Genomic DNA, 17,405 nt, shown 5'->3' with positions numbered 1-17,405 from the left:
TGTGTGTGTGTGTGTGTGTGTGTGTGTGTGTGTGTGTGTGTGTGTGCATACTTTTCACTGTTTGTACTCTCTGGCTATGTGTGTATGTATGTGTGTGCGCATGATCAAGTGCTTCCTCTCAGTACAGGAGCGCTGTGAAAACACAGCTGTGCCCGAGCCTGTAAACTGTCCACGCTGACTTCCATCATTAACACATGGCCTCTCTTGAAAAGAAAAATTTGATACATATTTAGGTTTTTTTTACGAGTTATTATTAGTTATATGAGCTGTTTTGTTGGGGCGGTAATGTATATAATGGAGCTCAGATGTTCTGTTATATAGAGGCTGCTCAATTGTGGTGCGTTTCCGCTCATTTACTTGCTGGAATCTGAAATCATAAAGGCGTGATTTTCCCTAGCAGGTCCACGTAGCAAGCAGTGTGTTGGAAGCTGGAAACATTCCTTATGGATTTTGGTCCATATTGACATGATAGCATCACACAGTTGCTGCAGATTTGTTGGCTGCAAATCCATGATGTGAAACCACATCCCAAAGGTGCTCTATAGGATTGAGATCTGGTGACTGTGTTGGTCATTTGAGTGCAGTGAACTGATTATCTTGTTCAAGAAATCAGTTTGAGATGAGCTGAAGTTTGTGAAATGGTGCATTATCCTGCTGGATACACTGTCTTCACGAAAGAATGGACATGATCAGCAACAGTACTCAGGTAGAATGAGGAATTTAAGCAATGCTGAGCTGGTACTAAGGGGACTGAAGGGTGCCAAGAAAATCACCCACAACATTACACCACCAGCATCAGCCTGAATTATTGATACAAGGCAGGATGGAATCATACTTTCATGTTGTTTATACCAAATTCTGGCCTTACTTTCCAAATGTTGCAGAAGAATTTGAGTGTTTTATTTTTTAAGCTTCTGTTGTCCAGACATGAGTGGCACCAGTTGTAGTCTTCTGCTGCTGTAGCACATCTGCTTCAAGGTTTGATGTGTTGTGGCATGCTCTTTTGCATACCTTGATTGTAACGAGTGTTTATTTGAGTTACTGTTGTCTTCCTGGGCATTCTCCTCGGACCTTTGGCATCAACAAGGCATTATTGTCCATATTTTCAGTTTTTCAACCCTGGAGATGGTTATGTGGGAAAATCCCAGTAGAATATATTTCACTCACTAATCTAGCCAGCCTCAAACATTTCTGAAATATACCGTGTTCAAAGTCCCTTAAATCACTTTTCTTCCCCATTCTAATGCTTGGTTTGATTTTCAGCAGCTTATGTTGACCATGTCTACTCAGTCAATATGACCTGTTGGCCTACACCCCAATATTTCCAAGATAAAGCTGGAAATAAATGGAAAAGGATTTGTGAAATTTGGATGAAAACTTAAAAGCTCCATCTGAGACCCATTAAACTCATCTTTATTTAGTAGGTTGCAGAGGTAATGTGAGGATTTGAATGTGGTTGTAAATGGAGCATTGCTCAGTCTACATTCTTCAGCTGCAAGTAGGTGGAGGGCGCGGCAACATCTGCTGCACAAATAAAAAAAAGTCAAAAACTTCTGTTAAGCTTAAAAGAAAGGTAGTCTTTGGTTCCTTTCTTGACCTTTCTGATTTTCAATTTAAACTTTAGCAGGTGATCTTAACCTACATGCCTAAATACATTGTAGTTGCTGCCATGTGATTAGGCAATTAGATATTTGTATTGATGAACATGTGAATAGGTGTACCTAGATGCATTCAATCAGAATTCTCAACTGGCACTACCCCCCAAGTCAGGCTTCCAACTCGGAAAGTCGGAGCAGCCCCGCCACCCTCACTTATTCATCCAAGATGATGGCAGTACATGTAAACATTAGTAAAACTGTAAAAACTCTAGACTTCTACTGATATATATTTGTGACTGGCAAAGCTGACTAAGCCATATGCAGGGCTAGGCTCGATTGTGCTGTGTTGCTAGTGATAAGTAGCTGTATCTTGCTACCAAACAAATCCTGTTTTTCATTAGTTTTCTGATGTTCCTTTGGAACACATTCAAATCGGGAGTGATGTCACTTCCAGCTCCGACATCCGATTTCCGAGGCAAATGGAACGCAGTAAAAGTGGGTGTATTTCAGTAACTCGTCTGTAGTTCATTGTCTTATTTTCACTTCTAGTAATCCACCTCGTGGTCTCAGTCTGAGGTCACTGTGTGTTTGGCCTTGAGTCCAGCTTTTTACACGTACACCTCTTTAGTCAGACTTCCTGGCAGATGAAAGTAGATTCCCATCTGCAATTTCCAGGAAAAAAAAACTTTAAGTGTTTGCTAAAAATACGCAGGGCCATTACGCACATAGTCATGCATGGAAAAACACTCACCTACATACACACACACACACACACTCACTCACACAAGCATACCTGCACACACCTGTCTGAAGGCAATGGGCCAGTCCTAATGTCAGTAATCTCATTCAGAAGAGGTTAATCACCTACGTCTCTCCATATAAACGTGCCCATTTATTCTCTCTGTCCAGAGGTCTTTTTTCCCCCCCTTACTTTTTCTGTCCTCTTCTCACGCAGCTTTGCATTGTCTGCTGCCACTTTCATCGCAGAGGATTGATGATTGATCTGTTTAAAATAAATACAGGACTGAGTGCAGTCGAGCCCTCTGCAGCTCTTCAGTGTTTACCTGATGTAGAAAGAGCTTTTCAGAGTGAATGAATATTGGGTGATATGAATAGCTGTTATGACTTCTAAAAAGGCCGTTAGTAATGCCGCGGCTCTGAATGCATTGTGAAACAACTGATTGATCACTTGAAGATAGACGTGTATTATCAGCCCTTAGCAGCCTATAGTAAACCCCCAGCTGTTCCTCTTATATAGCAGCATGACACTACATGTTATATATGTAACACAGAGGGCGGTCGAACAAAGTTTCACACAGTCAAAGTGGAGTGAAGTTTACATGAGATGCTGCACAAAGCAACAGAAGACTAAAAGGTCTGGACTAAAGGTGCTTTCAAGACTGGCATGCAAACTTGAGTTTCCGTGTGTGTGTGATTTGCGTAAGCATGTACACAATAGTGAAAGGAAATACGTGGCTGACCACTGGTGTGCGTGCTGTCGGAATGCTTTGTCTATGGCGTCAGTGACCATGAATATGTGTGCGAGTGTGTCTGTGAGCTGGGGCATGTGTTTGCATGTATGAGACCAAGTGCGTGACTTTGGCCCTCTTCCTTTCATATGAGCCTCATGTGATGTGAGATGCTGTGTGCAGTGATGGGAATTGAGAACCGGTCTCAGATTGTCCAAACCATTTGACAGTTGCCGCTAAGCTTATAAATTCCCTTGTTGTGTATTGTTAGACTTATTGGTGCAGAGCTTTTGCACACCTGAGTCACATGCAAACCTTAAAAAACACAGTTTCTACACTCCGTACAGACAGGAGATAATACAACAGTGAGGCTGAAAATCTGCACAAGCTTACTGTGTTCCCACACAGGAAATTGATAAGGAATGGTTCAAGTGCTCTGATGAAGAATGGTATCAGTCTTAATGAGATCGATCCTTACCTGTGTGATGCTACATGAGCACATGAACATGCAATTCAATTGCGCCACAGTGCACATGCACATATGGAGCATTATCTGAGACTATAACTGGCCTTATTGTGCAAGCGTGATGCTAGGATTAGGTTTACTGCAGTCACTGGAGACTTCACCGAACCACATCAAGAACTGGGAACATGCGGAGCTGAGTAGAGGAGACAACAGAACAAGGCAAAAGAGTTATTACCAAGGGTCATCTAAAAAGAAGTAAATCTCAAGTTTATTTGTGCGCTTTAATCCAAAGGACTTCAAAGGACTTCACTGGCTCATATTAGACTTGAAACAAAAAACAGCTCCTCAAATGGGCAAAAAAAAACCCCACCCCAGTTTCAAAAATAAAAACCTAGGGGAGGGAAATTCCTTGTAGACTTAATAGATGCCACTGGGCAAACAACATAAATAAAGCGTAATGGTTAAAGTAGTATAAAGAAAATGATAAAAAGGCAAAAATTTACAAAGAAAAGAGATAAATGGATAGTTCATTAAGTTTTTATTTTGTCGTTAGAAAACCAGACCCCCTCACATACACAGTTACACTAGCTTTACCAAAAGGTCTCCTAATAGCAGCTCTAAGGCTCTCTTGTATACATTTGTCTCATCCCCTTGCTTCATTTTTATGGAACTGGTATAAAATTTGGGAAAATCCTTCGTGAAGAAAGAGAATATTTCCCAAAATGCTGGTATGCAGTATGAGCATTCGCATCTTTGATCCATGCGTGTTTTTGTGTGAGACGTGAAAGTTTGTTCATTGTGATAAGAGCGCACACACAGACGCTGTTCCTCGGTTGTGAGGAGGATTTGGGGGGGAGAGGGGAGGTTTGCAGTAATAAATGAAGGAATGTCACTGTGTAATTGCATGTGCTGTCAGAGAGAGGGGCCCAGCGAGAGGAAACGGGAGGGGAAGAAAAAAAAAGGAGGGTAAGGAGAGGTGCACCAGGCAGCTGCTCTGCCCCCGGGCTCTCCCCAGGAATGTAACCCAGCACGGGGAACAGCTGCCGGGGCCACGCAGGCCAGAAGGGCAGGGCTGGCACCAGAGGCTACGCATGCTGTACACGCTCATGCACGCACACCCACCAATGCAGACGCACGCGGACGTTCCAGTGCGGGGTAGAAGAGCATTACTCTTAATTTGCTTTCTGCTCTGGGATTCTCACTGCCTTCCAGAATAAAGCTGAAAATAAATGGAAAGGGATTTTAAAAATCTGGATGAAAGAGCAACTTCAAAGCCCCATCTGAGACCTGTTTAACTCATGTTTATTTAGTCTGTTGCAGAGGTAATGTGAGGATTTGAATGTGGTTGTAAATTGAGCATTGCTCCGACTCCATTCTTAAGCTGCACAAGTAGGTGGAGGCCAGGGCCACATTTGCACAAGCAAACCAAAAACTCCTATTAAGAGTGTGACTGCTTAAAAAAAAGGTAGAGTCTATTGGTTCTTTTCTAGAATACACTATCTCAAAATGAATATCTGTACTGCTCCTTTAGAAATGCCCAAAGCCTGAGGTGTTGAAATAGAATCAATCTCCAGAAATCCCACGCTTGGTCACTGTACTGCCCAAAGGACCAGTTTATCATCCTGAGTGTGCTGAGATAGTTATGGAGAAGACTGAAACACCCACAAAAAAATCAGCCAGGGGAAACTGTCAGGCTTTAAAGTAGCGACAGTTCTTTAAAACATTTTTCATCCACATTTCCTTTTTCAAATCGCTCTTCTGTCTCTTTTATCATCTGTGTCTGCCTGTATATCCATACACGCACTTGCTGCAGATCCATGCACGGTCGCACATGTTCACGTGCACGCTCGGAGCAGATGATGAAGGATGATGGCTGAGGCAGGGACAGAGCCAGTCTCTGATCTCTCCTGTAACCGCGGCAACAGAGCTCCTATTGATCCTCTGGAAGAAAGGCCAAGCGTTAGCTTCCATGCGCACACAAGTGCACACATGCACGCGTTCAGTAGAATTACACCTCGACACACACGCACATGTGGAATTAAATCAAACTTTAGACTGTTTCGGAAAGAAAATCATCTCAGTCTTCTTAAATATTAAATATATTAAACCTCCGATTGTGGATGACTCAGTCCACAGGCTCCCAGCTTGAGCTGTTTTGGTTAATCGCATGTTTGAATTCACTGGCTACAAGCAGGAAAATATATCTGTCAAAGTGGTGAATGCAAAAAAAACCAAACTACAATAAGATGTGTTTAGGAGTCAGTTGTTCTTCAAAATCATTACTGTGTACAATCTTCTGTCTTGGTTTGCAGGTCCGACATCGCTGGTGTGAACTTGTGGTCAAACACGCGTACGCTCAGGCTTACGGAGATGTGGAGCACTTTCTGATTCATGACCAAGTAAATACGCACAGCTGTGAAGCCTTTATCTGATTCAACCTGAGAAAAATTAAACTAAATAAACAGTTTTTTGTGTATGTGTGCTCCAGGCCATGGGTGTGTATCTGTACGGGGAGCTGATGGTTCAGGAGGACCCTGAGCAGCAGGCTCTGGCGCGTCACTGCCTCTCACTAGTCCAGGGAGAGATGGACCAATCGGCACGCAGAGTGGTGGAGGAGATGGTCCTATAACAGCAGAGGTGATGTCTTATTTTCAGTTCTTCATTCCAAATGCTGTCAAACATATTGGCCTTTATTTTTATGAATGCTGTTGTTCTGAGATAAAGTATGTAATAAATTTAACCTGACTGAAAACTTTCCGACAGCATAATTAGTTTTCCTTTTTCATCTTCTTTTTTTGCTCTCGTTAAGCATAATTGGTTTCTCCTTAACTCAGAGGAATTCTGGTTTAATCGTAATTTTAGTGGCTTTCACTGGCACAGAACGGTGGGAATTCTCCAAACAAGCCAAATAAGAAATATAAACTATATTTGCTTAGGTTTATAAAATAAGATTACAAGTTACCCGCTCAGGGATTTGGTGGCTTTTTATTTGGAGCTCAGACTGCAACAGGATGCTTTAATAGCTTGGTGAGTTGCTTGAACCATACACGGGAAAAAGAACCAGTAATCAATACTTTGTTATCTTTTGAAGTTTTAAAATATTTCTCGGCTACAAAGCCACTATCTTTATCTCATAGTTGACCTTCTAGCCTGAAATGGAGTCTGTAAAAGAAAGCTTTGTATTGAATTGATCCTGATTCCATCTACCCCAGCGGACAGTCCGCACTTGAGTCACTTGGCTACTTTTACTGCACATTCCTTCCTGAGCTTATTGAGTGTGTATGCACATGTGTGTTTGTACACTTAGAATGGGGCCTTTTCCGTGGTTTCACAGCAGCGCCGTCAGGATGTGTTTGTCAGAGAAGGAATTTGGGAATGTGTTCCTCAAACAAATGAGAGGGAAGACAGAAAAAAAGAGAGAGAGGGGGAACGGGTCAGTGAGCATTTTCTGATGGGCTCTGGATGGTCTCTACTCGATGTGGAGGCATTTTCATACTGTTGACCCTGAAATTCCTCCTGCGTGTACGTGTGTGTGTGTATGCAGAACCACAACTGTCAACCACTGGGCTTTTGGATGACTCCGTACAGTGAGGGGTGCATTGGTCTGACTCTAAATGAAGGAGAGAGGAAAAAATGGTTTAGTGAGAGAAAGAAGGAAGAGAAGGAGCAGAAGAGAGGACAGGGCTCTTGGAAGCTGCTGATCTTTTCATAACAGTCCTGTTATTACTGACATTAATAATGAATAATGAGACGAGGCAATTAAGTGGATCTAGGGTTGACAGTTGAAGTAAAGCAACCCAACTATTCTTCAAAATATTATTAGAGTGCTGTAGTATGTTATGAATAGTGTTATAAAATCTTATTAACTTTCAAGCGAAATACCCTGAGATTATAGCTTTACTTTTAAAAGTGCAAATAACTGAACTGAATTGAAGTTATGGCCACAAGGACACAAGATATTATTTTGCTACTGTTTTTAAAAAGCATGAAAAGCTGGATCGTGAAAAAGTAATTCTTTGTGAAAATTTGTTCAATTTTTACTCAAAATAGCAGCTTATCTGTTTTAGCGAACTTGTCAGTGTTGTCAGGCTACAACTAATACTAGATGTTTTCTTAAAAATCGTATGGTCTGTGGTTGCTCCCATAGCTCGGTTGGCAAAGAACGAGACCCGTGTGTTGAAGCCAAGTCTTTACTCCTCGAGTCTAGACTAGCGATCCTTTTTCTCCATGGCATTTCCTCTCCAGCAAAGACATCAGAAGCCAGTCAGAAAACAGTCGATTTACTGGTCGATCTACGCCCTTAGCTTCACTTGGTCACGAACTGTGTGGGTAGTGACTGCAAGAATGAGATTGTGGATACAAGCGGTGGAAGTAAGCTTTCTCAGAAGGGTGCCTGTGTCCTCCCTAGGAAATAAGGTGAGGAGCTCAGTCCTTGGGGAGGGACTCCAAATTGAAGGAGCATCTAATTAGGTTGCATCTTGGGTGAGGTGCTCTGTCCTACCTGGAAAGAACCCCAGGGTAGACCCAGGACATGCTGAAGAGAGTATATCTCCTGCCTAGCTTGGGAATGCCTCGGTGTTCCCCTAGGACCGACCCCAGATCAGCAGCAGAAAGTGGAGGGAAGCAATAAGCAAATTAAAACAAAAAATATTAAATATAAATTAAATAGTTTGTTAAAAGCTTAAAAATCTCAACAATCTTCTAATTAGTGGGATTGCAATCCAATGGATTGAGAGAGATCCATTATAATTTTGGAGAAAAGTATAAACTAAGTGACTCATTTTAATACAGAAACAATACCCCCCCCCCCCCCCACACACACACACACACACACACACACACACACCTCGAGGGCCACTCACAGTTTTTACACCAAGTTGATGAGTTATGGTTTTGACTTCATAAGCTGTTTCTCTGGAAGTGGCCCTGAGGGAAGTTTTGCACAACTGCTGCTTAACTGACACAGGTGTCAACAGGTGCTGATAGCTGACGAGCTAGGATCTATTTGGATTTCATCATCTGATTGGAAGATTTGAATCTCCTCTTGCTCTCATTCTGATTGGAGGACACTTCTGATAGTTTTTCTTTGCAAAAACTTCTCAGTCTGTGTCTCAGCCAAGCGACTGAATCTGATTATAGAGCCAACGTGATTATAGAGCCCCGCTTGGGATTGCACACATTTTCACCATATTTAAATAGTTTCATCCACAAAGACCTTACACTGACTGACAGGAAGCAGTAAGAAAACAGATATGCTCTAAAATGTGTGGGATTTTCAAAATAAAAGCCTTCAATTAGCAGTAGCAAGTCCATCCATCCACTTATCAAATTCAGGGTTAAAATAAAATCTTCCAGTTATGTTTTTTATTTATGTATTTATTTTATTTTATTGAGATTTCTAATCCATGTGTTTCAAAATAAAAACCCGAAACTCGAGTGTTCAAGTATGAAGCTGCTGATTTTTGGTGGCTTTTTATTTGTTCAGATTTGACATTTACTTTTAAGGCAAAATACAAACACTGCTAAACCCAGTCACATTTCTTTATGCCCCACCCTTTCATTCACACACATCAGGTAGTTTTGTTGCTACACTAAGTGTAAGGTCAGGGGAAGCGTCAGCAACCTCGGTCAACACAGGATGCGTCACGAGGTGCTGCTAAACAGTTGTCCACATCATCCTGAGTGACTTACAGCACTACATCCTATTTTAAGCCATGACCGAGACGGGCTTTTATCTTCACACACGCACATACTCCGAGAAAGCTATATGCATTTGCACCGGATGTGAAAGGCTTTCTCGACAAGTGCTTGGCATCTGGCTCAGTCCTGATAAATCTGTCTAACACACACGTACAACACGCACACGTCCAGCGCCTATCTGTCTGTACCCACCGATCTGTTTCGTCATCATTCAATCCCTCACGACACTGTGTGGGTTATTACTACAAATGAGGAAGAAAAGAAACAATAGAAGAAGAAAACAAGCAGTTAGAGACAAATTTTCTAACTTTTATTGTTCCTTCCCATTGGACTGACCCAAACAAGCCTCCATAAACATCAGCGGATCACGCCGGTCAACTGAGCTAAGGTCCAGATCTCTAACCAATTAAAATGATGGATGAACAGACCTCCCCGCTGCTTTTTCATATCGCACTGTAGGGAGACGGATTTATGTTTTACTGCTCACTTTGTGTTCCAGCGTCGTCCTTTTATAAGTAGAACAGTTCCTCCCTGTACCCTTTTACACCCTCGCGCAGACCACAGTACAGTGGGATTAGGCTGAGGCGGGCTGAGAGGGTTTTAACTGAAAACAACATGTCTGTCAAGGCTCACTCCCTGCTCTGTGTTCCTAAACCCAAAAAGCACAACCCTTAAAAAGAGAAGGGTGGTCTCTCCCTGTCTTTTTTTCAAGTTCTTTTCCCCCTCCCTGCTCACTCCCTCATTCTTTTCTTCCCCCTCCGGTACATGCCTCTGGAATCCCTCTTGATCCGCTTAATGAGGGGCATATCGCCGGGTTAGCCGAGCGTGGCGAATGGGAGACGAGGAGAGGGGTGACCAAGGAAATAGTACGAGAGAGAGAGAGCAAGGTTCTACAGGTCTGAAAGAGACAAACAAGCTGAAATCATATATGTATATGTGTATATATATATATATAAGGCAGTTATAGGTTCACATTGGACTGGAGCTGGACTTGAGGATATAACTAGAGAAAATAAGAGTGGAGCTCTTGTTCTTTCATGTCTGGGCTGTGAGGGTTCCTGGCGTGCTGATTTGTGACTTATGATAAAATCACATTGCCAGGGATTACCACACAGCCTTGACCCAGTCGGCTGCTATGGCAACCACAGCCCCTCCTATACACATACATAAACACACTCGTCCTCCAGAAACTTGTGGGGGGGGGAAACAAAAAAACAAACAAAAGAAGACTTGATTATCTGAGTGTGTGATTGTGTTTGAGGAGCTGGTGATTTGGAGGAGAAGAAGGGGAAAAAAAGGGGGAAAGTGTGATGAAGGAGCTCATCACTGCAGCTGTTTTGTAAGAGCGCGTACACGTCGGACAGGTTTTTGTATCCTCTCTCCAGCCAGACACAGAGCTTAGCTGATTGGTGAACAGTGATTGATTCCCTCTTTGTTCACAGTGGCTAAGTTCTGCACCTGAGGAGAGCATGACCCAGACAGGGAGACAAAGAGGAGACGACAAATGGGTGTGGGAGGAAGAGAGAAGAAAAATGTGCCACAAAGTTTTTACAGTGGCGGTTACGTGCGTGTGTGGACAGTTGGGCCTAATTTTCCTACTTCAATTATCCAATGTGTGTTTATACAACACTCCCTTCCCCTTCTCTGTTTTAAGCCGTTTTCCCGCTCATTGCTTGATTGTTCTGCATCTTTTTGCACCTTTTTAAAATTATTTTAATTTGTTTAAAATCTCATTTCACTTTTCTTTTTCCCCTTATCTCACTGCTTTTGCTCTCAATAGCTCTCCTCTTGCATGTCTGGAAAAACTTTCCACTGAGACGACCTCGCTCAGAAGAATTAAACACGCAAGCACCCCCTTCGCAAATTCAAAACACTGCGCAGGATTACTAATGAGCGCCACGTTTCGCTCTCCTGCTTTGCCTGTTGTTCTTTCTCCTCCTTTCATCTTTCCCTCCCTGCTCCGTACTTCCACCCCTCTGCTTCTATCTCCTTTTAGTTGCGTAGTAGAAGAGATAATCCTGCAGATGATGCCAGTTGCACGCTTTATAGTTCTAGAGAAGGTGAGAGTATCTCAGGAGAGAAAGTGTACTTGAGGTACTAATGAGGTCTGGGGAGACCCAAACTCTGCTTAATGGTGCCGACAGATATTTCATCAGTCCTTAAGCAACGGCTACCATCATCAGGCTCATCACCATCGATGCAGCGTTAACTACACCCTCAGCATATTCGAGTACTATATAATACAAGGTAATGATATGATTGAAATCAAGACTTTGGACTCAAAAAAGTGGCACAGAATTGATGGATGAAATGAACAGATGTAAAATAAACTATTAATAGGCCATTGTGAGACACTGACTTAATACTTCCTGCAGGCTATAGGTGAAAAAAATGAATTTAAGCCTTTCTAATAACCCTCAGAGCCTTTTTTAAAAGTCTCCACTCAAGGTGTGACGATCAGGTGACCATAAAACTTTAGACATTTGATACATTTGAAGACTTGCTTTCACCTGAAGCACGGTTTCATGTTTCAAGTTTTCCCGTGTGAACATACTGCATAGAAACCTGTTTGGAATTAGCGTGTAACATGGGTTTTAGATTTGGCGTCTTGCTTTGTAAACATTTTTTTGTAAACATTCCGTGAATTGCGTTGCCCAAACTCAAAAGCGGGGCTTGATACCGCCCTCATAACTGCCTGCTTGATAGGAAGCCAGCAGCCAAAGCTGAACTCAGCACAGGCCTGAAAAGGGAGCGTGAGGATAGGCTGCGAAATCCTCTAAAGCTGAGTCATTCATTTTGTTTATTTACTCTGCTATAAACTGACTTTTCGGTTTTACAGGGGATTATATGAGAGAGACGGTTTCTTGGCTAGGTGCAGTTGCTTCCTGGAGTCTCTGTCGGCCGCTGAGCACCCGCAGTGACACCCTGCTGATATGCCGCCGGCGTCGTTCTCATTCTTTATATTAGGCATAAGTTAACCATGCTGCTGGCTGTGGCTTCATATCGAGTGGCATCAGTGTGAAGTCAAATAACTGTTCATTTAACTTATCAGTCATGTTGGGGTAAAGCTGGGTAACTTCTTTTAAAAAGGTTGACAGGGCCATCATAAAATCCCTTTTTCAAAAATGATCCTTTAAGAAGTTTAAGTGCCTCAGGTTTAAAACCTAAAATCACGTTGGCAGCCAAAAGTGCTGTCTAGGCATCCCAGGCTGATATGTATTGATTTTTGATCTAATGTCAGCCCGAGGAAGCAGAGATACAGAGCCCCATAAAGCAGACCGATTCTCACACATTTCCACGCTGTGGAGAGAAAACAAGACCGAGGCCTCAAAGATGGAAACGCTGATAGTGATTTCAAGGTCTTTCCAATATTTTAGGTCTCCCCTTCTCTGTATTGAGTTCCTCCAGTAGATTTAATGTGGCGATATACACGTCTTATTGTTTTGTCTGAGATGGGAGAAACAAAAAAGCTGTGATCCTGCGAAACCCCCACTGATAACATGAAAAACAGGAATTCTTAGCTGGGTTACACACGCTTTGTTTCAAGCATCATGGGGAGTGCTGAGAGAAGGTTTTCTTTCCAAGTTCCTTAGACTGAGAGAAGGTTCCTGAATTAGTCAAGATAAGCTATACAAAAACAATGCACGCACGGTATGAAGCTTATCATGGACGACTGTATTTTCCTTTGCAACTTCTTCCAACGGAATGATCAGTAAAACTCAGTCCTACTTCACATAACACAAAAAATAGTTATTTTGAACGGGTTATACAACAATATGTGAACAAAACGCATCTCAGAAAAATGAATTCCACAAAATGAAGTGCGCCCATCAGCTGTGCAGCTGGGCTATGTGCAGAGAGTGAATCTGACTTTATAGTTTAACTTGCAGTATAACCTCTGATCAGATGTGGGTGTAGTGTGTGCCAGAGTCCACTTTTTATCCAGCTAATTGTAATGCAAATCTATACTATTCTGGACCAACGGCTCCCTGATCAAAACAGTGACAGATGGTTGAAAATGTATTTTAAAACCGGTCAGTCTTTTTGGAATAGAAGCCGTGAGGAGGCATTACAGCGCTCTATATTAACAACGAGAAAATGGCGGCTAAACGAGGATAGATGTGTGAATTAGAAATGAGGGCCATGTGGAGCCTGCCATTTTTAGACCTATATTTAGGGCCTGTTAAAAGAATAATGACCATCAAAGGCCTGTAAAAGAGAGGAATTGCCATCAGAGCCCGTATCCAAAAGGTGATTTATTACACTCTAATGGGAAGGAAATGGTCCTCTGCACATCAAAGGACAAAGCAACATTGTATAAAGAGACCGAAAATAAACTTATTCGCCCCACAACGCCCACATTTTCTTCTCCTCATGCATGTGAAACTCGACTGATTGGCTGTTGAACATCGAGTGTATTTCAGGGAGTTGAAGCATTGAATTCCATTTCAAAGGATAAGCAGTTTGAACCAAGTACAGATGCTCATCGCAAGCAGGGAGTGGAATGTGGATTTGATGGGTTTAAAATTTCTATTTTTATGACCAGACTCTCGAAGTACCCTTGTAGTTTTTTTTCTTTGAATGTCAAAAATGTACACTTAATTTGTGCCAGCTCCCACCATCTATCGGTGGCCTCGCTGACACTTGTTAAGTTTCAACCATGCGAGCCGCAACGTTCAACAGCTGGGGAAATCCAACAGTGTCAGCTGTACGGTTTTTCTCGTGGGTTTAGCAAAGTGGGTGGAACGCTGCTCGACATGCTACCTGAGTTGGAATTGCTTTTCGCCTCATTACAAAGGGAAAAAACAATGCTCATAGCCAGCACTTGATGAGAGATGGAGTGAGAACGAGAGATCTGGGCTTGGATTTCTGTGCCTACTGAGCTGATAATCAGTCCTACAGAATCACTGGCTCAGTTCAGCAGGAACAGGAATCCAGTCCACTCACCACCAGAGCAGAACCAAACGGACGTCACATGAAAGATATGAGTTATGGAACAGTTTTGGGGGTTTAGAAATACGATCGATCCATGGCGGGACGGCAGCTTCCACACAGCAGGGGCGCTGGAGTCAGATTAAATGCACTGTATTTTTTTAAGAGAATACTCTACATCGTTTTATTAACAGGTGAAGACATATTTGGGAGCAAATGTATTTTTAAAAAAACCCATCTGTGTGATAGGCCTGGGACTTCTTGGTAAACCTGGCTGCAGAAAGATATTGGTTAACACTTTAAATGTACTGTTGTCGTTGTTTTTGTTGAATATTTTGGATTTTGAACTTGGTGACATTGAGAGCAAACGGAAAAATGTCTTTTTAGGATATAAAAATGTGTTTTATTTAATTCGAAATATTTTCTACTTGTATGTCCTGCATCTTAGCCAATGACACCTGCGTTGGATTCCTTAGACTAGACTAAAACCTGCATTGTGTGTTTGTCTTCACACCACATAGATAACCCGTTAGAGCATTGTAAGCATCTACCAAATGTTCTGTAAGGCTCCTGTGTGAACATATTCTTCATTTTCTTCCAGGTTGCTGACTACAGACAGGAGGGACAGGAGTTTGGCACAGCAGCCGCACGAGAGTCCAGCACTCACCTGCTCGTTTGCCTGGATGCTGCAGAATAGCTCAGCAGTGTGAAAACCAGAGGGTTGTATTCATGCTCTGCAACTAAGGCCAACTGGCAAAGTTTGGAGCACAGCAGTTCTGTTCATTCAAGTCTAAGAAATAGCTGGTATGTGCTAGATATGTGCACAATTAGTCAGCCGGAGGCTTGAATGCTGGTATACTTGCTGGTCAGCTGAAGTAATTATTCATATTTTATTAACCCTCTAAGGACTGAGTCATCAAAGGTGTTAATCCCGATCCCCTCATATGAAAAAAGAAACATATTTGTGTAAAATAAGACATAATGTGTGATGGGTCTGTATAGAGTCTCTATTGTCTTTATTCCATGATTGCCAAGACAGCCACTTTGTTAGGATCACCCATTCAACTGCTTCTAAAAGCAGATTTCTGATCAGCCAATCATATGACAGCAACTCAATGCATTTATGCATCTTTGGAAGTGGCGTGCTTTTTAGAACTAATTGCAACTTGGATCTCAGAGGGTTAATGTACAATGCCAGTGACTGGAAATTGTTAACCAGTAAAATGGAAAGTTCTGCACATTTTAATATATTTGGTTAATGAATAAATTGATTAACAGCTTTAGATGACTCAGTTACACACAAAATATTTGTACGGACAACGTTTAACCTCATCCGTCAAATTTGGCTCAATTTTTGACTGTTTGCTGATTTCCCACCAGTCAGTTAATCCAATTTCATTCTTCTATTTAAATGTAGGAAAAAAAGTGAATTGAAAAGTGAATTGTAACCCATAACTATACAATCTGTTCATTATGAGATGTTGTATTGTTGGTGTGGAAAGAGAAAATAGAAAAGAAATAATGTAATTATGTAAAAAACAAAACAAAACATATTTCAAGGAAAAGTCACTGCATGTTCATCCAAGCTGAGCTGCTGTTAGTGTCTGTTTGTGTAGGTGTGTGTGTAAGTGTGAGTCTGTTTAGTCTAAAGTCACGATTCGGTTCTTTGGAGTTTAGACTGGAAATTCTTTGAGGTGAGTAATGTTTTTCGAGTTTTTTCGGGTTTTTTTCCTGTATTGAAACAGGCAACTCTCAGGGCATTTCTACATGTGCTGCTCTGCAGATACTAACGGCAAACCTGTTTGTGTATAATTGATTTTTTGTATTTGCTGTTTATGTTCAAATAAAATGATGTTTTGTTAAAAATCCGTGTACAGCTTTTGTTTTAGAGACAGAACAGAGAAAAGCTGAAGATTAGTCAGGCACTCGTGGATGTTACACTGATTTTATATGTAAATTACATATCCGAGACACTTATTACAGCCGGGCAGACTCCATAGCACCTGGAGGAGAAATGTTGCGGCAGAGTTACAGGAGATGGGCTACACCTGGAGGGAAGCTCAGCGTGGAGGGAACTGGATGTGGTCTTATGTCCCACTATGACATGCAGAGGATAAGAAGGCGAGGAGACTTATAATAAGGTGTTTCATAACAAGTGCATTTAATTGATTAATATGAGGATGTATATCTTTTGTTTCACAAATCCAGAGCATAAAAATAACAAAAAACAGCGCAGCACTAATGTTCTGCTAATACTTAATGGTTCAATGACATTTTTAAGCGCACAAATTCCAGAAATCACTAATTTTTCATTTGAATGATGCATCATACAACAAAAACTATTTCCTGAATAATGAAAGAAGCTAAAAATGAATTCTTCTACAAACTATACATGCATAGTTTGCAGAAATACATGCACATGTATTTGTTTACATTCTGTCCAACTCCAGCAGTCAGCTAGTAGTAACAGTAAGTGTAATCTAAAAGCACCGTTTGCTTCCAGTTTTAAATCAAATGTGACCTAGACCTTGAGCTTTACAAACAATAAAGCTATTTACATACAGTACAAGTACATACAGAAATATCTGCATGAGTGACATTAATCATTTACATTTATCATACACTCAGCACTGTTGGAGCATGTTTTTCAAGCCAGAAACAGTAATTACACGACGATAACTGGCATTTGGCTTTCCTCCCCACAAACCTACGTCTTACAGTCGGCATGTGTAGCATGAAGGATTTATATTGTGAGGCAATTATGAGAGTGGGAGGACTCTGACACGTCGTACGAGCTGCTGCTGCTATGCAGCGTGATCTGTCACGCAGAGTGTCCTTGTGGGCCTCGGCAGTTGTTTGTTGTGTGCGTATGTCTGTGACCTGGCTCCGTTGTTTTGACACAGTCCTGTCACCGCTCCACGGTATATCAACAAGAGAGCATGGCTATTTGTTATTCTGCAAACGAGCTAAAAGCCCAGGGATGAGCGCACAGTTGCGTGGTTTTGTACAATTTTGTATGTAATTGTGCGTGTGTGCCTATTGCTCACTCTGAATGCATTTGCGTTATCATCTTTTGAAGTTCCTTGATCCTTAGATGAACTGTGTCTCTTGATAAACAGCATCCTTCGTTTAGTCTGAGCTCCAGTGAGCTGAGAACACATGCTGCTTCATCAAGCAGACCAGACTGATCCACCACCTGGACTGACACACACACACACACACACACACACACACACACAC

The 17,405-nt window shown here is 41.9% G+C and overlaps 2 protein-coding genes across 2 annotated transcripts in view; one reads left to right on the top strand and one right to left on the bottom strand.

Moving 5' to 3' along the window:
- Positions 1–16,013, top strand: part of LOC102214270 (aminopeptidase O-like) — an 85,950-nt gene extending 69,937 nt beyond the window's left edge. Inside the window, exons 13-15 of the mRNA XM_005721984.1 lie at positions 5,846–5,932; positions 6,022–6,170; positions 14,767–16,013. Coding sequence (XP_005722041.1) covers positions 5,846–5,932; positions 6,022–6,162 — 228 coding nt within the window. The 3' untranslated portion in view covers positions 6,163–6,170; positions 14,767–16,013. The remainder of the gene's footprint in view (positions 1–5,845; positions 5,933–6,021; positions 6,171–14,766) is intronic.
- Positions 16,014–16,311: 298 nt separating this feature from the next.
- The window catches only part of fancc (FA complementation group C), a 33,495-nt gene continuing 32,401 nt past the window's right edge, over positions 16,312–17,405 (bottom strand). The window contains exon 17 of the mRNA XM_005722377.1: positions 16,312–17,361. Within this exon, the coding sequence (XP_005722434.1) occupies positions 17,209–17,361 (153 nt within the window). The 3' untranslated portion in view covers positions 16,312–17,208. The remainder of the gene's footprint in view (positions 17,362–17,405) is intronic.

This window comes from Pundamilia nyererei, unplaced genomic scaffold (assembly GCF_000239375.1).
Source record: "Pundamilia nyererei isolate P.nyererei 1_Seehausen unplaced genomic scaffold, PunNye1.0 scaffold00006, whole genome shotgun sequence".
Lineage (NCBI taxonomy): Eukaryota > Metazoa > Chordata > Actinopteri > Cichliformes > Cichlidae > Pundamilia > Pundamilia nyererei.
The sequence above is the reverse complement of the archived record's forward strand: the minus strand, read 5'-3'. Positions and strand labels throughout refer to the sequence as shown.